The sequence below is a fragment of the Ranitomeya imitator genome, chromosome 3, assembly GCF_032444005.1.
Source record: "Ranitomeya imitator isolate aRanImi1 chromosome 3, aRanImi1.pri, whole genome shotgun sequence".
In the NCBI taxonomy this organism is placed as follows: Eukaryota; Metazoa; Chordata; class Amphibia; order Anura; family Dendrobatidae; genus Ranitomeya; species Ranitomeya imitator.
The window spans coordinates 151,771,866-151,798,082 of NC_091284.1; the positions used below are offsets into that span (position 1 = coordinate 151,771,866).

At 42.3% G+C, this 26,217-nt stretch overlaps 1 protein-coding gene across 1 annotated transcript in view; it reads right to left on the reverse strand.

Annotated features, from left to right (window-relative positions):
- The window catches only part of LOC138671966 (arylsulfatase H-like), a 137,089-nt gene that overhangs the window by 53,672 nt on the left and 57,200 nt on the right, over window positions 1-26,217 (reverse strand). Inside the window, exons 8-9 of the mRNA XM_069760070.1 lie at window positions 15,076-15,210; window positions 6,070-6,232 (exon numbers count right to left, since the gene is read on the reverse strand). Coding sequence (XP_069616171.1) covers window positions 6,070-6,232; window positions 15,076-15,210 — 298 coding nt within the window. The remainder of the gene's footprint in view (window positions 1-6,069; window positions 6,233-15,075; window positions 15,211-26,217) is intronic.

The following is a 26,217-nucleotide window of genomic DNA, read 5'->3' on the forward strand; positions in this document are numbered from 1 at the left end:
TCACTATAGACTACTCCCTTAATTATCTTGGTTACATTTCAATCACAGATGTTATTGGTGTGTGTAAAGGGACCTGTAGCCTGATGTGTCTCTGACATCTGAGGTCACTTTTTGGGCTTTTTTTTGTTTATCTTGTTTAAATCGGTTTACTAAAATACAATTTTTTATTTATTTTTTGGAGTTGCGCTTTTCTATTCACTTTGGATATTTTCAGTGTAACAGACAGAATATATGTTTGAATGCTTAGCACATTATTATTATTGGATCATCTATTGATAAATATTTGTGCTAATAGTGTTGTACAGGCAGGAGTCCACATTTCCTAATCCAAATCATTTGGCCTAATACTGTGTTGCAGTCAGGACTCAGGAGGTCACATTTACTAGTCAAAATCATTTGATCTAATATTGGGGTGCATGCACCAAGCCCCATTTCCTAATCCAAATTGTTTGGGCTAATACTGTGCTGCAGTCAGGGTTCAGGTCATATTTGCTAATCAAAATCATTTGGGCTAATATTGGGGTGCAGGCACCAGGCCCCATTTCTTAAACAAAATCATTTGGACTAATATTGGGGAATAAGCAGGACGCCCCATTTCCACTGCTTCTGCTTCCTTCACCTCTAGTGCCAGTGCTCACGGCAATCGGGCAGTGTTTAAATTACTATGCTTTGGAGATCACAGTCACACTGCTCAAGAGTTGTGGACAGCCATCCAGGCTGAGTTTGAGCAATGGCTTTCTTCACTGAAGCTAAAGCCTTTGAATCAGCAATTTCTCCTTCACTATCCCGGACTGGATGTGCTGCTTCAAAAAGCAGGGTTGCTGTGTTCACTTCTGCCGTTTGCACCCTGCAGGTCATCGACTTGCCTCGCTACAGAGGTCTTTCGGCCTACCGTTTGATTTGCGATGTACTGACATGGTGGAATTCCACTCTGCAGTGTCTGTGGCAGCAGCGATGAATCCTGGTTTTGAAACGGCTACAAAGATGGTTAGTGCTGATGATGCCATCATCAGCATCACTATTCTGGTTATCTACATGCTGGAGCACACTTTGAATAGTCTGCGAAAGGAGGTGGTCATCCCTGAGGAAGAGGTGGAAGCAGAGGAGGATGCAGAAGGAAAAACAATATATATAAGTTCCACACTGTCATCCCATAGTTGGGTGCAAGAGAGGGTGGATACAGGGATCCAGGGGGGCTCATGGTACCAGACAAACTGTTAGTAAAGGTGCAGGAGCCGAGGAACAAGTGGAAGAGGATGAAGAGGAGGAGGTAATGGGCACCCAACAGTTAGAAGATAAAGAGGATAATGATCTCCTGTCTGTTGTCTGTGGTTGGCGGGAGGGGATGGAGGAAGCAAGGTTCAGTGTTACCCTGCCACCAACACACTATAGACTTGTACCTTTTGTCATGGACCCTTTTGCATTTTGGTCTTTAAAAATGGAGGCGTGGTTTGAGATCGCCTGTCATGCCTTGGAGGTTTTGTCATGCCGAGCAGCCAGCATTCTCCCAGAATGTGTCTTCAGAGCTGCTGTTGATGTCTTGACCGATATGCACATCTGGCTGTCCCCTGAATGTGTAGACCGACTAACTTTCATCAAGAAGAACAAGTCATGGATCTCCAATGATTTTTACACTCCAGCTGCAGATTGGGCAGACTATGCAATATTGTCGTTTTTAGTGTGATGCAATGATCTTGCATTATTGCAGTTTGTGACACCTTTGTCGTGGCTTCTGTGCCTTCTGTTGCTTCTGTTGCTACTGCTGCTGATGTTACAAACTATTTTTTCAAACATGGAGACACTAAGCTATGTCTCCTTCTGATGGGTTACTTGTAGTGGAAGGGGTCTCAGAGCACCATTATGTGATTTCTACTCTGAGGAAATTGATGCCACTTTATTGGTGTGTGACATAAATTTTTTGAAATGTGGAGACTCCAATTTCTGTTGTCAGCTAGTGTGTTGCCTGTAGAGGAAAGGGTGACAGAGGCCCATAACACTATTTCTACTCTGGGGAATTTGATGCAACTTAAGTGGTGTGTGACATTATTTTTTTAAAATGTGGAGACTCCACTCCCATTCAGATGGAGACGTTTATTCTCAGCGAGGAAAGGCAAGTTTAGGACCTGGTATAAGAGATGCCGTAAAGTGGCTACCAGGTACACATAAAATTGGCCATTTTTATGCGCTAAACGCTCTCATTTTTCATATTTCTAGTGCAGTAATGTAGTTCAATTTTCGTGTTTCATGTTTGCATGTTTTAGCGCTGCAGTGTGCTGTCTGATTTACTTAACTATATACGAGTTGGCGACTCTAGGTTCAGTACCTGTTCACACTTAGTCTATGTTTGGATGTGATGGTCAGTTTTTTTAAATGTATTCTTTAGCCTTCTGATCGAGCACTCCGCCTCCTAGCCACAGGTGTTTTAATTACAGCAGGTCCAATACCCCTCCACAGAGAGAGAGAGAATTTTAGTCTAAGAAGAGGTTTCACAGGTACCCATTCAGATGGAGACGTTTATTCTCAGCGAGAAAAGGCAAGTTTAGGACCTGGTATAAGAGAGATGCCGTAAAGTGGCTACCAGGTACACATAAAATTGGCCATTTTTATGCGCTAAACACTCTCATTTTTCATATTTCTAGTGCAGTAATGCAGTTCAATTTTCGTGTTTCATGTTTGCATGTTTTAGCTCTGCAGTGTGCTGCCTGATTTACTTGCACCCAGGATTTAGTGATGGAAAATAAGAAAAAAATATTTGAAGCAAAAAATGTGGTAAAATATTTAATAACATTAATAACATACTATTATATGAGGTGTTATTATACATAATAGCATGTTATTATGTTGGAAGCTGCGAGTAAAAGATGGTGCTGCGAGACCAGTGTGGTGTCTGTAAAGTACTATATGGAGACGCTGGAGGGTGAGTGTAAGAATGGGGGCACATGGTTTATATTTAACCCTTTTCTGCCAGCTGACGTAATAGTACATCAGCTGGCAGAACCCCCGCTTTGAGGTGGGCTCCGGCGGTGAGCCCACCTCAAAGCCGTGACATGTCAGATGTTTTGTATAGTTGACATGTGCGCGCAATGAGCGCGAGTGGAATCGCGATCCGCCTGCGTCCATTAACTAGTTAAATGCCGCCGTCAAACGTTGACCGCGGCATTTAACTAGTGCTCCCGGCTGCGCGGCCGGAAGTGCTCGGACCGCTGACCCCATCACATGATCGGGGGTCATCGGTGCATTGCCATAACAACCAGAGGTCTCTTTGAGACCTCTATGGTTGTTGATGGCCGATTGCTTTGAGCGCCACCCTGTGGTCGGCGTTCAAAGCAACTCTGCATTTCTGCTACATAGAGGCGATCTGTGCTTCACCTCTATGTAGCAGAGGCAATCGATTTGTGCATGCTTCTAGCCTCCTATGAAGGCTATTGAAGCATGCCAAAATTAAAAAAAAAAGTGTTTAAAAATATAAAAAAATAAAAAAATATATAAAAGTTTAAATCACCCCCTTTCTCCCCAATCAAAATAAAATAAAAAAAAAAATCAAACCTACACATATTTGGTATCGCCGCATTCAAAATTGCCAGATCTATCAATAAAAACAAATGATTAACCTGATCGCTAAATGGCGTAGCGAGGAAAAAAATCAAACCCCCCAAATTACGTTTTTTTGGTCACCCCAACATTGCATTAAAATGCAATAATGGGCGATCAAAAGAACGTATCTATACCAAAATGGATCATTAAAAACGTTAGCTCGGCATGCAAAAAATAAGCTCTCACCTGACCTCAGATCATGAAAATTGGAGACGCTACCATTATCGGAAAATTGCGAATTTTTTTTTTTTTAGCAAATTTTGGATTTTTTTTTACCACTTTAGATAAAAAAGAACCTAGACGTGTTTGGTGTCTATGAACTCGTAATGACCTGGAGAATTATAATGGCAGGTCAGTTTTAGCATTTAGTGAACCTAGAAAAAAAGCCAAACAAAAAACAAGTGTGGGATTGCACTTTTTTTGCAATTTCATCGCATTTTCCCATTTTCTGTTACACGTCATGGTAAAACCAATGGTGTCTTTCAAAAGTACAACTCGTCCTGCAAAAAATAAGCCATCACATGGCCATATTGACAGAAAAATAAAAAAGTTATGGCTCTGGAAATAAGGGGAGCGAAAAACAAAAAAACGAAAAAGCTCCGGGGGTGAAGGGGTTAAAGCACCACTTCAGCACTGAAAAATAACACTGGAGTGCTGCTTTAAGATTCCATGGGAGAACTATAACTCCCAGCATGTCTTGAAGATCCTATGGCATGCTGGGAGTTATAGTTCACCACAGGAGTGGCAGAGTGCTTTTTTATGTGTTGCAATTACTAACCTTTCAATTAATTCTTACTTGTACAGGCAGTGCAGGTCCAGGAGCCAGCCAACCACGCTGTGCTGAGGTAAAGAAGGGCTGAGCATCACATGACCCCACAGAGCACTCCCTCTTATTGCCTCACCACAGGTCATGGAAGAGGAAGCTGCACTGTTTCTAGTGCAGTGTCTGCAAGACCTGTGATGGCACAATCAAGAGGGAGGGCTGTGCCTTCATGTGATGCTCCAGCCCACCCTCTTCATGACCTCACCACCACCAAACGGGAGTACTCAGCATCAGCACAGCCTGGACTGTGCTGCCAGGTATGCGGCAATCTCTCCTGTGGTACCCTGCTCCTGCCGCCTCCTTCTCCACCGTACACATGATCTCCCCATCCACTGCAGGAATCCGGCGCTGGGGGTCCGCTGTTTAAGTGATGGAATATGCATTTGCTGCTGCCCGCCCACTGCTCGCCACTGACAGGTGGACGGGGAAGCGGCTATTGAATATTCCTTTACTTTAAGCATCGGCACCATGTGGTTTCCCCAGCACTGGATTTGTGCAGCCATGACATTTTCCTGCCTCCTGCGAGTGCGATCCCACTCCACAGCTGCCCCCTCCCCACATGCTAAATTTGGACCATAAGATGAAAAAAGTGCGTCTTATGGTCTGAAAAATACGGTATTCTTGCATTTTTCTAGCATTAGTGGTATACCAAGCTGATATTTGTGCCTCCTCAGTGTGGCTGCGCGGAAAAGCAGTTTGAGCTGTTGCATGAGGTATCAGGGCTCCCAGCACAGCAGGCTTACACTGGTTCCTCATCCACCTCATCTTAATTTAAACTGAAATTCAAAGTTCTAAATGCAGGCTCAGACCCTGATACCTCATACATGACCCATGGCGACTGCTGTTGTGCCATTATAAAATTTCTACCAATTTTCTACCAATAGTATAGTCTATGAAACTGATGTTTGTGGCATGTGAGTGTGGACGAGCAAAAATCCAGTTTGAGCTATTGCATGAGTTTTCAAGGCTCCCAGCAAAGAAGGCTTACACTGGTCCTTCATCCACCTCATCTTAATTTTAAATTTAAATTAAAAACTATAAATGCTGGCACAGATCCTGACACCTCATGCATGGCCTATAGCTGACTGCTACTGTGCCATTCTAAAATTTCTACTGTGGGTGAATTGATGCCACTGTTCCTGTTGTATGCCCCTAATTTTTGGAATTGTTTAGACTCCAAGGTGGGTCTCCATCATGTACCTTGCCTGAATTTGGCAGGGCTCTCAGAGCACTAGGCTTACACCTGTCACTCATCCACCTGTTACTAATCATTGTTTCAGCTAGAAATGGTGGACCAAGCCCTGTCCCATTCATCCATGCTGCGCAATTATACTATTTGTACTCTGGGTCAATTGATGCCACTTTTCCTGGTGTCTGCCCCTAATTTGAGCTATTTGGAAAGCTTTTTGCCCCCCTTAATTTGTTGCCTATGCATTTGGTTTTGCCTCTAGTTGAATTCAATGGGGTTCAACAAACTGTTCGGTGAACATGTTCGGTGAAAATTGGGACGTTCACCGAATTGAACTGAACATTGAAAGGTTCGCTCATGTCTAGTTAGAAGCACTTGTAGAACTTTGTCAACATGTCATCCCATAAACTCAATGACCGTATAATACAGACACTGTCTAAAAGAATAGTTACTATTTTTCTACCTGTCTTGTGGCAGCTTGCCTCCTCCAAGCTTCACTACTGTACTGTAAATATCCATGAGACTTGTTGGTTTATCAATTATAGTACTTGCAGGAAGAACACCCGGCCAACGTAGGATTCCTGGCACTCGTATCCCACCTTCCAGTCCTCCCATACCTTTACCACCTATGCGGTGTAGACCAGGGAAAAATGTATGCATGGTTAGATAGCAGATGGATAAGTGGTGTATAAGCAAAAATTGCTTCATAGTGATGAAAAAAATATACAAGGGGGTGCCCACTATTTTGGACCAAGGACTATACAGTATATATAGTATTATCAGACAGGACATACATAAATTCTAAGTTATTAATACATAATCATTACCATTTATGGAGAAAAGGAAGTGCCATATCGGAGATCAAAAGAATGTCCCATTTACAGCTCCTGGATAGAAAGACGTATTTGCTTCCTCTTCCATGCCATTTCCGTGTCCCTTTAGTCAATTTCCAAGTCACTTTTTGATTACAATATAGTTCATCTAGAGTGTGGAGTCTAGGACAAGTACGCCAACCCAGTAGTATAAAGAATGGGCAAAGATCCCAAGAATAGATGTGTTGGCTTCTTGCTTATAATCACACTGTTACTAATATGTGGATTGGTAATTAACAATAGGTTGGAATATTGCCAAGACTATCTGCTTCTCACAAAAAAATACACATTGCAAGACTCTAGTACACTTTGACACACATTATTTGTATGTATAGTTATTAAGCAAAACAAGGCGCAAGAATAAAATCCTTTTTATAGAGATGACATTTACAGTAATAAAAATGTCATCTCTATAAAAATATATTACAGAGATAAATATGATTTACTTTATCTGATGTGACACTGGTCACTACCCACGGACAAGCCGCAAGGTAGTCAAGAGGTCCGAGGTCAAAAGCTAGCAGGGTACGTCATAGACAGACGGGTAAGACAAAGGTGTAGTCAGGTCACTGTCCGGGATCAGAATTTTCAGAAGGTAGAGGATTACAACAAAAGGGCTAGGCAAATGTAAGGTCCCAAACAAATCCAAGGTTGAGCAACAAAGATCAGAAGTCAAGATTAGGGGCACTTAGCACACACACATACATCTTGAGTAAAGCTACAATTGGATGGCTAAACTGTCATTCAATACATTGACACCTCAGCACACCCCAGCATCGGATTGGATCTCTGAGCTGTCAATTACCATACTTGTCATTCCTTCACAGAAATGCATGTAACCAGTTTTGCTTATGCCTTTGTAACAACATTGAATTTAGTGTCTTGTGATGACTTAACCAACAGCACCTTCTGTTGATATGTTTTCTCATTGTGACCTATTTATTTCTGCCTCATTTGTTATCAATGCAGTCAAACTGTTGCTCCTTAGGCTTCCGTAGATTCCCATCAGCCTCTTCACTAGCCTTGTACCTTCCTTTTGTGCAGCATCCATCTTGTCCCCTTGGAAGTTGACATGCTGATTGTCTCTCTAGATTTCAGCCCTTCTGGTTGCTCACCTCCACGTAGAGCAGTCGGTGAGTTATTATGTTCCTCTTGTTAGCGCTCACTGTATTGTATGATGCATCTGCTCTGTTCTTTATGATGTTTTATTGAACAGTCTCTTTAGCATTTAGCGATCTCTGCCATTCGCCATGTTATATAATTATGTTGTGTGTGACCTGTACCATATGTAATGCTATGTACCTCAGATATGCTGCATAATTTGTACTAAGTACTTTGATTTTTCTTGCAGTTTTACACTGATCTGATCAATAAAAGTTGAAAATGGACCCCCGCGTCTATCTCAATACACTGTTAGGATAGAGTTTACCTGCCAACTCATTCTTCTTGAACAGAGTGAGGGTGCCAGAACAGTACTGACTAGAGATGGGTGAACCCGAACAGTAAAGTATGGTGTCTGTACGGAACTCCAACTGTTTGGGCATGGACACTGAACACGGACTTCACTGCTGGTCAGAGAGCCGCAGTTCCCATGCTGCCAAATGAAAGCATGATCCTGCAGCTGTGATCGGAGGTATAAAGATTACCTTTAGTCACTGGTGTCGGCTGATGGGACTACTGTTTCCATCAGTCTACACCTGATGCCACTAATGGTAGTGAGAGCAGGAGCGACTGCTGGGAGTATTCATCAGTCGATGCCTGTGCTGTAAATAAATAATTTAAAAAAAACAGCCTGGGTTCCCCTGTATTTTTCATAACAAGCCAGACAAAACTCAGAGCTGGAGGCTGCAACCCTCAGTGGTCACCTTCAGAAAGGCTGGTTATCAAGTATAGAGGGTTCCCACACTGTTTATTTTAAACTATTTAAATAAATAATAAATAAAACGACATTTTTGACAACTAGCCTAGTTAAAGCAGACAGCTGGAGGCTGGTATTCTGAGGTTGGTAAGAGGCCATGGATATTCCCCCCCCCCCCAGCCTAAAAATAGCAGCCCGCAGCAGGCCAGAAAAGGCACATCTTTTAAATGCGCCAATTCTGTCACTTTGCCTGGCTCTTTCCACTTGCCCTGTAGCGGTGGCAAGTTGGGTTCATATTTGTGGGGTTGGTGTCACCTATAAGACACCTATCCATTACTAATCCTATAGTTGTATTGTTACTAAAGACACAGCCAAAATAAAGTCCTTAATTTGAAATTAAACAAAACACACTTTTACTTTTTTTTATTTAAAAATAGCAAACAGTTATACTCACCTAACACCCATTCCATTGAATCCCTCATCACCTGCAATAAAGCAAAAAAGACAAAAACAACAATATCCCTTACTTGGGATATTTTTGTGCTTTATTTTTGTTTTATTACAGTAGACGAGGGATTCAATGAAATGGGCGTTGACATGAGTAAGGTTAAATTTAGAATCATTAAAGGAGTCTGTGTCATTATTTCATATAAAAGACTTTACTCTGGCTGTGTGTTTATTTACAATTTAACTATAGGATTGGTAATGGATATGTGTCTTATAGACGCTTCTCCATTACTAATCCGTTGGCTTGATGTCACCTGACATTACAAAGGTGACATCAGCTAGTTGGAAAAGCAATACAAAGCGACAGACTTGGCGCATCTATTAGATGCATCTTTTCTGGGTGGCTGTGAGATGCTATATTTAGGCTGGATGGGCCAATATCCATGGTGCCTTAACAGCCTGAGAATACCAGCCTTCAGCTGTCTGCTTTAGCTTGGCTGGTTGTCAAAGGTGGGGTGACCCCACATTGTTTTTTTTAAATTATTTGTTTAATTAAAAAAGTGACGTGTGGACCCCTCTATTCTTCATAACCAGCCTTGCTAATCCTGACAGCTGAGGCGAGTATTGCCTGGCTAATTATCCCTCCGTCACATACAATATTCGGACTAACGAGTTCACATACAATGTGCCTGTCAGGCGCCTGCTGGAAAAATACCTATAATATCTAATGTTTGCAATTTCAGTGCTCTAAAAGTGATCAGTGACCTTCATAAGGATGTAATAAAAGAGACTACACATAATCAGTTGCAAAAAAAACCCATTTACTTAACATAAAACTAATAACTATGAAATACAAACTTTTCAAAACTCCCGCCAAATAGTCCCCAGTTCGACTCTCTCAAAAAAATGTACAAAGAAAATTTTTGAACACAAACTTAATTTTAAGGTACCTTAAGTACTATTAAAAACATATTCAATCAGAAGTAGATGCTGAGGTTTCCCCAGAAAAGTCACACTTGCAGAGCAAATAGCAAGAATTACACACCATTTTTGCATGTGTCAGGCAAATTGCTTTATGACATTTGAGACATTCATAATTTGAAAGCCTTCTGGTTCCGCTTTCCGTTTGGCAGGTGGTGCATCTCCTTCTTTTGTGAGGTGGTGCAGATGGTGACTTTTCACCATCATCTTCTGGGCGGAAGCTTTTGAGCTGAAGTTGAAGGCGAGAGGGGATACCGATTGTTTTCACGCTTCTCCTCCGTAGCTCTCCAAGTACTAGTTCATGGGCCAATTTTTTCAGATACAATCGTCTACGGAGTGGTTTTCAAGATAAATTACTTGTGAATTTATACCACCCAAATTCAACATAGCAAAAAATATGACCATTGGCCAGCGTTTGATGTTTCTGCTGACGTTGAAAGTGGAGCACATCTGATCTGCTGTATCCACACCCCCTTTGGTGGCATTGTAAAATGTAATTATCTCCGGTTTTTTTTCTGCCCCAGTCCCAGGATCGATGGCAGCATCATCATGAAGTGTTGATAGAAGAAGTACGATTTTTTTGGCATGTGGTACATAGGAAACTAAAGCCTTTCCATTATGGAATGCAAACATACTGCTGTACTGTTGTCTCTCTTTCACACTTACAAACTGTGGCGGCAATTCCCTTTTGTTTTTTCTTACAGTTCCCACATATGACAGCTTCTGAATTTTCAGATAATCAATCAGATCACCACTTGTAAACCAATTGTCAGCTGTAATATTGCGACCCGATCCAAATAAGGGTTCAGCCAGTCTTTTTACAACATCAATGGGTTTGTTGCTCACACATTAAGGACCTTCTGGTTGTTTTCCTGCAGAAACTTCCAGGTTGTAAGTGTAGGTCTTACTGGCATCAACAAGGGCATAAATTTTTATTCCATATTTGTTTGGCTTTGATGGAATATATTGACGAAAGGCACATCTACCACGAAAACCAGGGAGCATTTCGTCAATAGTGAGATTCTCTCCAGGGTAATAACTTTGTTTACAGTTTACAACAAATCTTTGAAATATATCACGAATTGGAGCAAGTCGGTCATGTGTTTTGCGTTCGGTTCGGGTAGTTCTGTCGTCAAACCGAAGGCAACGAATTAGAATCTTGAATCTGTTTATTGACATAACAAGGCTAAATTTTTCAACTCCATCCCCATCTTTACCCCAAAGTTCCTCCAAACTTTGTCTATTTGCCCTATAAGCTCCTGCAAGGTACAGTAATCCAAAAAAAGCACGCAGTTCTATTTCATCTGTGGGCTTGATGGTTCTGTTGCAGATGTACTTGTCCTTTATAATGTCTATATATTGGTTGGTATATGTGACAATAGAGTCCAGAATGTCATCTGTAAATATACTGTTCCAGCATTCAACTGCAGTTTTTGCATTACGTGCAGTTCCTATTACTGCAGGAAGGTGAGTAATAATGTTTAAAGGTTCCCTACGTTTTTTCTGGAATGGCTTCTTGTTCCATTTAGTATTTTTATCTTTTCCAATATAATATGATCCAACTTCTTCATCCTCACCACTGTCACCATCTTGCTCTGTTTCAGAATCCAGGACACATTCTTCCACCTCATCATGAGAATCAATCTCACTTTCCTCTCCTAAATCCTCATTCAGTGTGAGGTCTCTATCATCTAACAGCATGTTTGTTACTTCCTCAACATCAAGTTGTTTGGATAAATTGTACATTTTCCTCTCCATTTCAGCAGATAATCTGAAGCAAGAGAAGGAATATGTTAGGGAACTACTGTATATGCCTGAGCAGCACACTTTCTTTTATAAAATCTCCCTTATTTCTATGAAATATCCTCACATTTTGTGCTATACATTCATAAAACAAGCTAAATAAACTATTGTGATGAATAAAAACATAAAATACCAACCTTACTGAATGTGACGTATTCACATACAATGAGCCTGAGAGATCTGTGCAGCTATATCCTCTCCCCTGAAGCTCTGAAATCCAACTGTGATATCAGGTTTCACAGACCTTCAAGAGACAGGAGACTACCTGGAGGGAGGGGGTTTCCTCACAATCTGGTGAGGAAGGAGAAATGAAAGTAAAAGAGAAGCGCCTGTCAGATCAGTTGTATGTGACGGAGGGTTATAAAGAAAAACAGGGAACTCACATCATTTTTTAAAAATTATTTATTTAAAGTCTCTCGGTTCAGTGCTGAGCTCAGAGAGTTCACCGCAGATCACTATGAGAAATTTCTCACAGTGAACTGTGGTGAACTCTGAGCTCAGCGCTGCACCATGAGACTTTCTCAGTGTGCTAGTGAGGATCTCACCAAGGTTACGGCAGTTCATCCCAGCTGCGAATGCAGCCTCAGTGACCAGAGGTAACCTCGATAATGTCACCATTAGTCACTGACGCTAGACTCTCAGCAGCTCATTCCTGAGTGGTTCTCAGCCTTGACCGTGGCATCTTGAAAACTGTGTATCCCCAGACATGGAATACAACATTGGGCAGAACGACAGACAGGTGAGGGATATTGTTGTTTTTTAATTTTTGTTTAGTCCCCATCCCAGTGCACGAGGGATTCAATGGAATGGATGTTAGGTGAGGTATAACTGTTTGTTTTTTTAAAAATGGAAAAGTGTGTTTTTGTTTTTTTTTCAAATGAAAGACTTTATTCTGGCTGTGTCTTTATTTACAATACAACTATAGGATTAGTAATGAATAGGAGTCTTATAGATGCTTCTCCATTCCTAAACTGTAGGCTTAATGTCACCTGACAATACAAAGGTGACATTAACCCCACAAATATGAACCCAATTACCAAAGCTACATGGCAAGTGTGAAGAGTCGGGTAAAGTGCCAGAATTGCTGCATCTAATAGATGTGCCTTTTCTGGCCAGCTGTGGGCTGCTATTTTTAGGCTGGGTAGCAAATATCCATGGCCCCTTACCAGCCTGAGAATACCAGCCCCTAACTGTCTGCTTCACCTTGGCTGGATATCAAAAATACGCCTTTTTTAATTATTTATTTAAATAAGAAACAGCTTGGGGAGCCCTTTATTCTTGATAACCGGCCTTGCAAAAGCTGACAGCTCAGGGTTGCAGCCCCCAACTCTGAGTATTGCCTGGCTGGTTATCAAAAATATAGGGGAACCCGTACTGTTTTTTTTTTAATTATTTATTTACAGCGCAGGTGCCGACTGACTATTACTCCCATCAGTCACCCAGTGACCGGAGGTAAACTTTATAACGCCGCTCACAGCTGTGTGCTCACGCTGTCTTTTGACAGCATGGGAACCGCGTGGCTGTCTGGCAGGGATGATCTTACTGCCGATTAGAAATGGTGTTTGCCACGCTGTCATGCACATGGATGTTTGGGCCCCCCATTCCAGTTCATGGGCATCCGGGTTCAAGTCCGGGTACTGTTCTGGTACCCGAACCCAAACATTTTATAACTGTTCAGCTGAACCTACCTGTGAAGACACGGGGGGTCACCCCAGTTCATCAGCCGAAAACACATGGACCATGGATTTTCCCGCTAAGCGCCCGTTCTTCCTTTAATGTGGGCATAACCTTATTCAGATAACACACGGTCAGGGTAAAACAATGTGGCAATACTTTATTGAACCACAAAGCAGGCAGAAAACACGTAGAATAGTCCCAGCAAAATACCCCAAGTTGGTGCACATTACAGAGTCTCAATTTTCCGCTGACTCACAAGGTGATAATAGCAGCTGTTACTTCAGAGCTTCCAGGGTCGACTACCCCATCTCTGGCATGCACACAGAGGAGGTAACAACAAGCATAGGAAGATAACAGTCCATTCAGTTGACCTGAAGATCACAACCTGGCTTCATCTTCCAGGATTGACTACTCCACCTGTGGCACACACACTGAGAGGAGGTAACGACAAGCATTGGAAGATGACAGTCCATTCAGGTACAAGGCCATTGTCACAATCCATTTTTGGATTCCTGGCAGCTCTGGTTCAACTCTATTTTAAATGTTGCTTTCAGGACCATCGGGGGTTAATATTAGTTTTCCCCCTGCTGGCAATATGGTGTAACTGCAGTGCTGCTGGGCAGCTGATGTGGTGGTGACCACTCCAACCATCCTTTAAATGCTCACGTGATGCATCAGCTGACTGTTGGTGATAGAGTTTCTCTATGGAGACCAGACTTGCAGTGGCAGCTCTCTGGTGTCTGCTGTTTCTGGAGTTTGGAGTCCAGCTTCTGTGTCATCTGCAGTGTGGAGCTTGACAGCGGAGTTTGAAAGCCAAGTGTGGTGTTTTCTCCTCATCCCTTTCATGCTAGTCACTGTCCCCATGTGATACTATCTGCAGTGATGAGGCTAGCATTCCTTGCCGGTCAGTGCACTAGCCAGGGCAGTATGAGGTGCCAGTGGGGGACGAGGTTTCTGATGGCGATGGGGGGAAAGACCTGCTTAGGGCATTAGGGGAATGCAGGGTCAGGCTCAGGTTTGAGCAAAAGGTGACCATTCCTTCATTTCCCTATTGATAGGGCCTTCCTCCCCCTTTCCATTCCATTATGTGCTTGTTGTGCCATCCACTACCGACATCCCATGGGCTCATTATATATATCGTGACAGCCATGGAGCCAGGCAACCGTCAGATCCCAATCCTGGCTTTCTTCAAAAATATCCACAGGTGCCAGGTGACCGAATGGTCCCAACCTAGGTTTCACAAACGTATCCATAGTTCAGTGTTGGTCAATGGTGCAGATCTGTATTCTTCCAAGCGGGGCTTAAGTCCCATAAACTGGCATACTGTAGAATAATAAATCTGTGTCCCTTGCGATGCAGCCATGATGTCTTGGCTGCTGTGCTGTCTCTGGTCCTTTTGATGTCTGGATGTTTCTCTGGCTCTCTCTGTCTTTCCAAGAGGCATATCATTTCTTTTTATGTTTAACAATAAACACATACATTCAAAAGTCAACATACAGATCACAGTCTATTCTTTCTTGCTTGCTAAAAATAGTCGACTGGTTATTAAAGATACAATGCTGTGTCTCCACCTAGCCAGACTCGAACATACAGGTGTCCGCTCATCTTCCATACAGACTGCTCAGCATGCCCCTGTTCTAGACTGGAACTGTCATTCACTGCATCCCGACACACTAACAGGAGGATTCGTCACATCTGATTGCAACAATATTACTAAAAGATACCATATGTCAGTTGGCATCATGCAATATAACATAAGACTAAATGTGAATTTTCGCATTCACAATATACAACGTTACAAAAAGATGTTCATTCGGGTTTCATTATTTACCTCTATAAATGCCATTACTGCCTTTAAGGTGAGGACTTCCGTCCATTCCTTCCAAATATGCACCATGATCAGAAGAAAAGTAAGTTAATGTGTTGTTTATTAATCCTCCTTGATCAATGGACTCAAGGATTTGCCCTATGTGGATGAAAAAAATGAAATATTCAATTTTTTTTCCTTGTCATATTTTACCCATTTACTGTATACTTTATGGAATAAAAACACAAGAAGAAAAATGAAAATTAAATACATACATTTACATTCATAATAAAATCGTTCCAAAAGACCATTTTGTTTTTTAAAAAAACAACCTCCTATATACATCAGATTTCATGAGTAATTTTTCCATAAATATTATGCATACAAGCCTTTTTCTTTGAAAAGACCATTAGAGCACCACATTTTGATGCAGTTTTGGATGGTTGTCTAAGAGAGGTTTCAATATATACAGTGGGTACAGAAAGTATTCAGACCCCTTTAAAATTTTCACTCTTCGGTTCATTGCAGCCATTTAATAAATTCAAAAAAATTCATTTTTTTCGCATTAATGTACACTCTGCACCCCATCTTCACTGGAAAGAAAACAGAAATGTAGAAATATTCGCAAATTTAATAAAAAAACCAACTGAAATATCACATGGTCATACGTATTGAGACCCTTTGCTCAGACACTCATATTTAAGTCACATGCTGTCTATTTCCTTGTGATCCTCCTTGAGATGGTTCTACTCCTTCATTGGAGTCCAGCTGTGTTTAATTAAACTGATAGGACTTGATTTGGAAAGGCACACACCTGTCTATATAAGACATCACAGCTCACAGTGCATGTCAGATCAAATGAAAATCATGTGGTCAAAGGAACTGGCCAAGATGCTCAGAGACAGAATTGTGGCAAGGCACCGATCTGGCCAAGGTTACAACTAAATTTCTGCTGTACTCAAAGTTCCTAAGAGCACAGTGGACTCCATAATCCTTAAATGGAAGAGTTTTGGGACCACCAGAAATCTTCCTAGACCTGGCCTGAGCAATTGTGGGAGAAGAGCCTAGATGAGAGAGGTAAAGAAGAACCCCCAAATCACTGTGGCTGAGCTTCAGAGATGCAGTAAGGAGATGGGAGAAAGTTCCACAAAGTCAACTATCACTGCAGCCCTCCACCAGTCGGGCCTTTATGGTAGAGTGGCCCGACGGAAGCCTCTCCTTAGTGCAAGACATATGAAAGCCTGCATAGAGTTTGCTTAAAAAAAACACATGAAGGACTCTCAGACTATGAGAAATAAGATTCTCTGGTCTGATGAAACAAAGATAGACCTATTTGGTGATAATTCTAAGAGTCATGTGTGGAGAAAACCAGGCACTGCTCATCACCAGCGCAATACAATCCCAACAGTGAAACATAGTGGTGGAAGCATCATGCTATGGGGGTATTTTTGAGCTGCAGGGACAGGACGATTGATTGTCATTGAAGGAAACATGAATACGGCCAAGTTCAGAGATATAATGGATGAAAACCTCTTCCAGAGTGCTCTGGACCTCAGACTTGGCCGAAGGTTCACCTTCCAACAAGACAATGACCATAAGCACACAGCTAAAATAACAAGGGAGTGGCTTCAGAACAACTCTGTGACCATTCTTTACTGTCCCAGCCAGAGCCATGACCTAAACCCAATTGAGCATCTCTGGAAAGACCTGAAAATGGCTTTCCACCAATGTTCACCATCCAACCAGATGGAACTGGAAAAGATCTGCAAGGAAGAATGTCTGAGGATCCCCAAATCCAGGTGTGAAAAACTTGTTTCATCATTCCCAAGAATACTCATGGCTGTACTAGCTCAAGAGTGCTTCTACTCAATACTGAGCAAAGGGTCTGAATACTTATAACCATGTGATATTTCAGTTTTTCTTTTTTTTTTATAAATTTGCAAAAATGACTACATTTCTGTTTTTTTTTCCAGTCAAGATGGAGTGCAGAGTGTACATTAATGAGAAAAAAATGAACTATTTTGAATTTACCAAATGCCTGCAATGAAACAGAGTAAAAAACTTAAAGGGGTATGACTACTTTCCGTACCCACTGTATATAAAACATAAGGCATCGGTAGCATCGTACACAGTGAAGAGGGAGTGACCCACAAAGTTCAAACACAAAAATCTCTTTAATGTGTTATCTTCACACAGACAAATGCATTTAACTTCAGTTCATATAACTTCAGTGTATATTATCAATGTTCATAGCACAACATATCATATGGCTTTTAGATTGCAGTCCCTAAACACGCCAGACCTCTCCTTGTCCAGTATTCATGGGGCGACCGCGCACCATATTAAAGTCTCCATAAACAGCCTCATATATTGCAGACACTACACTCGCCAGTCCTCCTCTGACTAGTTCCCGTGGGTGTCTTGCATCACTGTATCACAGTCTCTCTACTCAAACAGCCGTACACAGCCCAGGATATCCTCCGGATAGCAGCCGGGCCCCATATTCACCTGTTTGCAATTGTTACCCATGCCAGTCCTCTTTCAGGCACAATACATCCACCTATTGGCACAGGACTGTCCACATCTGACTCTTTCGGGCACAGGACTGTCCACATCCAAGACCAGTACCATGGACGACTTGCATCGCTGTATATGCTGCGAGTGCCAGGCTATTCAGCTGCCATGGATGCTGGCTCTGCTGGCCTGTGGCTCCATGCACTCAGCCAGCGCTCTGCAGGCCTCTGCTCTGCACACCAACACACACCAGACTGACACTGACAGATTTCGTTACATGAAGCTGCTGGTGAGGATGTAGCTTTTCCTTTACCCCACCCCTCTGACACTGCTGCCACCTATAGAACATCTTTTGGTTTTGGGCGGCAGCGCCAGAGGGGTCAGGAAAAGAGTTATGCGCCCAAGTTCTTGCATATAAATGCATCCTTCAAGAACTCACTCAAACTGTTGTCAGAGCAAATCACTGCTGGATTCAACCTAATGAACAACAGTTTGCTTGAGTTGAGCACTAGTGATGAGCGAGTATACTCGTTACTCGGGTTTTCCCGAGCACACTCGGGTGATCTCCGAGTATTTGTTATTGTTTGGAGATTAAGTTTTTATTGCGGCAGTTGAATGATTTACAGTTATTAGCCAGGCTGTGTACATGTGGGGGTTGCCTGGTTGCTAGTGAATCCCCACATGTAATTAAGCTGGCTAATAGCTGTAAATCATTCAACTGCGGCGATGAAAACTTAATCGTCGAACACTAACAAATACTTGGAGATCACCTGTGCGTGCTCGGGAAAACCCGAGCAACGAGTACACTCGCTCATCACTATTAAGCACATGTCTGGATAGGATGCATTTAGATGCATGTAAATCGCCAAATCACTCTTTTTTCCAGGCAGTAGTTGAGCACATAGACAAGCTACCGTATATACTCGAGTATAAGTCGACCTGAGTATAAGCCGACCCCCTAATTTTGCCACAAAAACTGGGAAAACTTAATGACTCGAGTATAAGCCTAGGGTGGAAAATGCAGCAGCTACCGGTAAATTTCAAAAGTAAAAATAGATACCAATAAAAATAAAATTAATTGAGACATCAGTAGGTTAAGTGTTTTTGAATATCCATATTGAATCATGAGCCCCATATAATGCTCCATAAAGTTTGATGGGCCCCATTAGATGCTCCATATTAAAATAAGCCCCATATAGTCCTGCAAAAAGGGCAATAAGGGCCCCATAAGATGCTCCATAGAGATATTTGCCCTATATAGTGCTGCACAAATGTTATGGCCCCATAAGATGCTCGATACAGTCACTTGCCCCATATAATGCTGCACAAACGTTATGGCCCCAAAAGATACGCGATACAGTCACTTGCCTCATATAATGCTGCACAAACGTTATGGCCCCATAAGATGCTCGATACAGACATTTGCCCCATATAGTGCTGCACAAACATTATGGCCCCATAAGATGCTCCATATAGTCACTTGCCACATATAATGCTGCACAAACGTTATGGCTCCATAAGATGCTCCATACAGTCACTTGCCCCATATAATGCTGCACAAACGTTATGGCCCCATAAGATGCTCCATACAGTCACTTGCCCCATATAGTGCTGCACAAACGTTATGGCCCCATAAGATGCTCCATACAGTCACTTGCCCCATATAATGCTGCACAAACGTTATGGCCCCATAAGATGCTCCATACAGTCACTTGCCCCATATAATGCTGCACAAACTTTATGGCCCCATAAGATGCTCCATACAGTCACTTGCCCCATATAGTGCTGCACAAATGTTATGGCCCCATAAGATGCTCCATACAGTCACTTGCCCCATATAGTGCTGCACAAATGTTATGGCCCCATAGATGCTTCATACAGTCACTTGCCCCATATGCTGTGGCTGCAATAAAAAAAAATAAAAAAAAATCACATACTCACCTCTCCCCCGACACTTTCAATTGTCACCTGCTCCTCGTTCTGGTGTGGCTCCGTCTTCAGCACTGACTTCTTGTAGTTGAAATATTCAGATCCAGATGCAGCAGGTTTCACGATACAAATATGTTTCCCATCCACTGCACCCAAGGAATTGGGAAACTGACAAATTTTTGGGAAGTTTTTGGTATTGTCCAGCTAACTTTCCGTTGTGGGATGTGGGATAAATTCTTCATGTAAACAGTCCCACAATGCACGGCAGGTGTGCTTAACAATCCCCGATATGGTGGAAATCCCGAGTGTGAATTGAAAGTGTAGTGATGAAAGGGATTCGTCATTTGCAAGGAAACTGTGAAAAAAGGCAAGGCAATAATTAATACAAAATACCAGCAACAACATTACAGTTATAAGTCAGCTTTAACAGTAGGAAATATAATAAAAATGGCTTACCGAAGAGTCCCCATCAAACGCTCCATCGTTGAAATGGAAAAGCGGCAATACGTGTTACTTCTATGGATGAGGTGTTCAATCCGTTCAACCAAAAAAATCAAAGTTCTCTGCTTTCATACCAACATAGCTGAAAAACTTCTCGGGGTTTCCTCTTAACTCCAAGTATAATGTTGAATACACCCCACGTGTCATTCTCTGTGCTGTGATTGGGTGGATCCAAAAACAACGTTGGCGCAGACGCATGATGCGCTGTCTTTCTTGCTCCTTCTCAAGAAGAAGTCACTTCCAAATGATTTGTCTCAAAAGTGAAATCCACATAAATCTTCAGAATGTTTGCCATCACACCTTCCATCTTTACCACTTGCTCTACAACCTGTCAAAGATGGGCTGTAGAAACACTGTATGTATAGGTTTTTGGAATGTATACCAGAAACATGGGATTCAAATCTGCACCTATGGAGCCATTAACTTCAAAGTCAACCCAGTCAAATGGGGTCCAAAATATGAAACTTTGGACTTAGTTTGACATCTTTTCTGTTAGTAAGGCAGTAAGAAATGAGGTATCACTTTCTTCAAAATAGATTGAACACATTGTCAATAATACAAGAAATCCACAAAAGAGAAAATGCCACAAAGTAGAAAAATAAAAAAAGCCTCCATCCCTGTTTGAGTTTGCGTTGAGAAACACGTGATGGTGTCTCCGCGGTGTTGGATGTTTTGATCTCCCCGAGGTCATTCATCCTTATGTTTATAGTCATAAATTTTACTAGGCACTGCTCCTAATAGCCAGTTTCCTACTCCACACTGATGAGGGGCAAATACCCTGAAACAGCTGTCTGTGGATGGATACCATGTTTTGGCATAGGTGGTTTTCCTTTTTGGATGCTGCCCTTCCCGTGGTTGTTCCTTCCCGGTGAAAGACCTGGCTAATTATTGCTTGCGTTAAGAAACACGTGATGGTGTCTCCGCGACTTTTCTACATGCATTTGCATATTTCCCATAAGGAATGGGGGCAGTGTTCTGGATCACTGCGTTGAGAAACATGTGATGGTGTCTCCGCGGTGTTGGATGTCTTGATCTCCCCGAGGTCATTCATCCTTATGTTTACAGATTGGAGCTAGGCACTTAAAATTTTGATTGTTTTGAAAATTTTAGCGACAACCTGCTACTTCCTCAATTTGCATACTGGTATGACTTGTCCTTCTTGGCATTGCAATTTTAATGTTGAGAAGTGCATAAAATTAATTAACTCAATCAATAAGCATCAAAGAGAAAAGAAATCAAAATGCCAGAATTGTTGTTTTTTTTAACTCTGCATGTCTGTAAAAAAATGCCACAAAAAGCCATCAAAACATTGTCATTCAATAAAAAAAAAAGCCTTCATATGGCAATGTCAAAAAAAAAAAAAAAAAAAAAAAAAAAAGGCTCTTGGAAGGAGAGGAGGAAATATTAAGCACAAAAATTTAAAATTGCCTTGTTGGCAGGCTCGGACTGGCCCACCGGGGAACCGGAGGATCTTCCGGTGGCCCTGGCACTGACACCTGCTGGCAGGGCCTCCCCCCGCTCCAGGGCCCCCCCCTCCCGCTGCCGCCCGCCTTGAATACTCACCCTGCTCCAGCGATTGTCTCGGCGTCTGCACTGCAGCTTGTCCTCAACGAGCGGTCACGTGACACCGCTCATTAAGATCATGAATATGTGCATATTCATGATCTTAATGAACGGTGTCACATGACCGCTCAAGCAGGAAGAAGGTGCTGCGCCGGCGCCGCCGCCTGAAGTCGGGACAGAGCACGAGGGATGTCGGCACGGCCGTGCAGTGGGACAGGTGAGTTGAGTATGAGGGATGAAGGAGGACATAAGCCGGCGCGCCGAGCAGGAGCAGGAGCGGGTGCGGGTGCGGAGAGATAAGCCTGCATACAGGGGGGAATATAAGCCATGCAGGGGGGAATATAAGCCATGCATACAGATACAGGGGGGAATATGAGCCATGCGGGGGGAATATAAGTCATGCAGGGGGGAATATAAGCCATGCAGGGGGGAATATAAGCCATGCATACAGGGGGGAGAATATAAGCCATGCATGCCGGGGGGAATATGAGCCATGCATACAGGGGTGGAATATGAGCCATGCATACAGGGGGGAATATGAGCCATGCATACCGGGGGGAATATGAGCCATGCATACCGGGGGGAATATGAGCCATGCATACAAGGGTGGAATATGAGCCATGCATACAGGGGGGAATATGAGCCATGCATACCGGGGGGGAATATGAGCCATGCATACAGGGGTGGAATATGAGCCATGCATACAGGGGGGAATATGAGCCATGCATACAGGGGGGGAATATAAGCCATGCATACAGGGGCGGACTATGAGCCATGCATACAGGGGCGGACTATGAGCCATGCATACAGGGGCGGAATATGAGCCTTACATACAGGGGGGAATATAAGCCATGCATACAGGGGTGGAATATGAGCCATTCATACAGGGGGGGGATATGAGCCATGCATAGGGGGGGGAATATGAGCCATGCATACATGGGGAGATATGAGTCATGCATACAGGAGGGGGTAATATGAGCTATGTATATGGGATAGGAGGGAGATGAGCCATGCATACAGGAGCGGGGTCATTATATAGTATTGAGCATCATGTGTGGCCATTATACAGTATGGAGCATCATGTGTGGCCAATGGACATTTTACAGTATGGAGCATCATGTGTGGCCGTTATACAGTATGGAGCATCATTTGTGGCCATTATACAGTATTGAGCATTATGTGGGATCATTATACAGTATGGAGAACTGTGTGGCCGTTATACACTATGGAGCACTATATGTGGGTGGTCATTATACAGTATGGAGCACTGTCTGGCCATTATACACTATGGAGCATCATGTGTGGCCATTATACACTATGGAGCATCATGTGTGGCCATTATACAGTATGAAGAACTGTGTGTGGCCATTATACAGTATGCAGCATCATGTGTGGCCATTATACAGTATGGAGCATCATGTGTGGTGGCCGTTATACAGTATTGAGCATCATGTGTGGCCATTATACAGTATGGAGCACTGTGTGGCCATATTTTTGTTTGCTTATAATTATTGTATATAAAACAGTGTGATCAGCAGTGCTAAATGGCTGCGGTTGGGACATGAATATGGGTGTGACTAGTTGTGAAATGGGTGTGGTCAGAGGCGTGGCCTAAAATTTGCTGCGGCGCACTATGCGCGCCGCAAACTTTATACCTCCTTCCCTCCTTCAAAAGTTGGGAGGTATGGTACCACATTTGCCAGATCACGGCAAGTGCCGCAAATCCCATAGGGAATGAATGAGGCCGAATGCAGTGTTGCTGTAAGTGATCCGTTACGCGGCAGATGCAGAAAAACTGCCGGATCTGCTGCAAAAGGCGACTTTCACATCAGCGATTCTTGCCAAAGTCACTGCCGATAGTGTCATACTCACCAAAAGGGGAGGCAGCGCTAAAAGTGCCTAGGGCAGCAGAAACTCTAAATACGGCCCTGGGGGGCTACATTATATTCTGTGGGGGGACTGCATTATACTCAAGGTATATAAGAAGCGTGGTGCACTTATCCAATAGAATTAATACTGAATTATAGCAAATGGATAAAATATAACCTTTATTAGGTATACTTAAAAATAGGCCTCTGATAGGCACTATTTACTAACCAAAAAAAATTACTAAAACAAACAAAAATAGGAAACCAAGCATGATATGTGCCCTATTACCTACACAGAATGGGAAACGACAGACAGACAGACAGATACAAGTAACAAATACTCTGCAGCACTGACCGTGCTAAAAATGAATTACCAATCCACAATAGTCCTTATAGGCTCACCAAAAGTGGGCCAGTTATTATACAACCCAGCTGGACATAGATATACTGACACAGAATGCACCTCTGTATAAGGATATTGTACCTATAACTGTGTCTATTCAATCAAAGAAAGTTTGTCCACTTATAGAAGCTGGTTTCTAAGTAAGAGAGTGTTCTTGTAGTGTGTACTTAGTACAACTCAATGTATAATCACTCTACCAAGATATATACATACAGATGACTCTACATAGGATTGGAATAACATCTGTGCAGAGTAGCAGACCACATATGCAGCATTATGAGATGCCCAACAATTGAAAATACCCTTCCATATAGCTTTTGGGATACATATTAACTCATTTAAACATACTATGAGTGTTCCCTGGTGGGTTCAGTTGTGACATCTTAGAGGGTTAATGATGGTGGGGTATAGTTACGGGAGCGCTGTGATAATAATAATGCTGCATATGTGGTCTGCTATTCTGCACTGATGTTATTCCAATCCTATGTAGAGTCATCTGTATGTATATATCTTGGTAGAGTGATTATACATTGAGTTGTACTAAGTACACACTACAAGAACACTTTCTTACTTAGAAACCAGCTTCTATAAGTGGACAAACTTTCTTTGATTGAATAGACACAGTTATAGGTACAATATCCTTATACAGAGGTGCATTCTGTGTCAGTATATCTATGTCCAGCTGGGTTGTATAATAACTGGCCCACTTTTGGTGAGCCTATAAGGACTATTGTGATTGGTAATTCATTTTTAGCACGGTCAGTGCTGCAGAGTATTTGTTACTTGTATCTGTCTGTCTGTCTGTCGTTTCCCATTCTGTGTAGGTAATAGGGCTCATATCACGCTTGGTTTCCTATTTTTGTTTGTTTTAGTAATTTTTTTTGGTTAGTAAATAGTGCCTATCAGAGGCCTATTTTTAAGTATACCTAATAAAGGTTATATTTTATCCATTTGCTGTAATATATTATACTCAAGGTACTACATTATATTATGGGGGGCTACATCATACTATATGAGGGGTTACAGTATACTCTATGGGGGGCTGCATTATATTCTGTGGTGGGGCTGCATTATTCTCTCAGGGGACTACATAATATTATGGGGGCTACATCATACTATATGAGGGGGCTACAGTATACTCTATGGGGGGCTGCATTATATTCTGTGGTGGAACTGCATTCTCTCAGGGGACTACATTATATTCTCTGGTGGGTGGCATTATACTATATGGGGGGGGCTGCATTATACCCTATGGGGTGCTACATTATATTCTATGGTGGGGACTGCGTCATACCTGAGAGGGTTGCATTATATTTTGTGGGGTGCTGCATTATATTCTATGAGAGGGGACTGCATTATATTTTATGAGGGGGCTACATTATATTCTGTGAGGGGGCTACCCCAACCCTTGCTACATTATTAAGAAGTGAACTACCTTATATTATACCCTGATATTAGCGCTTTTTACCGCACAATTGGTGGTCTTGTATCTATTTCTATGTAGCTACATAGTGGGCCCCAAGAATGATTTTCTCTGGTGGGCCCAAGGTGCTCCAGTCCGACGCTGCCTGTTGGTTAGGGTTTTTTTAATTCTAAAAGCTAGTTTTATTAAATTTTATTTTCCAATTATTATGTATATTGAAAAAATCTTGAAATCTTTCAATTTTCACACTAGTCACTAAACTTTAGGAAAGCAGGTCAGCTCAAAAATCAGTATTTGTAATATCAATATGCCTTATGGCGCAAGATCACCTAAAAGGACATAAAGAGTCAGCATAATTTTGCAAAGTAAAGACATGGCTGTAACGGTGCTGTAATTCAGATTACATTGATACATTTGGTGAAAAAATCCACTTTGTGGTTCTTTAACCCCTTAGCGACCGCCGGTACGCCTTTTAACGGCGGTAGTTAAGGGTAGCACTCGGCAACAATAGGAGGATTTTTCCTTCTGGTTCATTTTGATCACTGTTATAGACTCTATCACAGTGATCAAAGTAAACAAATAGTAAATGAACCCCTCCTTTATCACCCCCTTAGTTAGGGAAAAATAATAAAATAAAGAAAATATACTTATTTCCATTTTTCCATTAGGGTTACAGTTGGGCTAAAGTAAGTTGGGCTAAAGTTAGGGTTAAGGTTAGGGTTGGGGCTAAAGTTAGGGTTAGATTTGGGATTAGGGTTAGGATTAGGGTTGGGATTGAGATTAGGGTTGGGATTAGGGTTGGGATTAGGGTTAGGATTAGGGTTGGGATTGAAATTAGGGTTGGGATTAGGGTTAGGGTTGGGATTAGGGTTAGGGTTGAGATTAGGGTTAGAGTTGGAATTAGGGTTGGGATTAGGGTTATGGCTGGGATTAGGGTTGAGATTAGGGTTTGGATTAGAGTTACA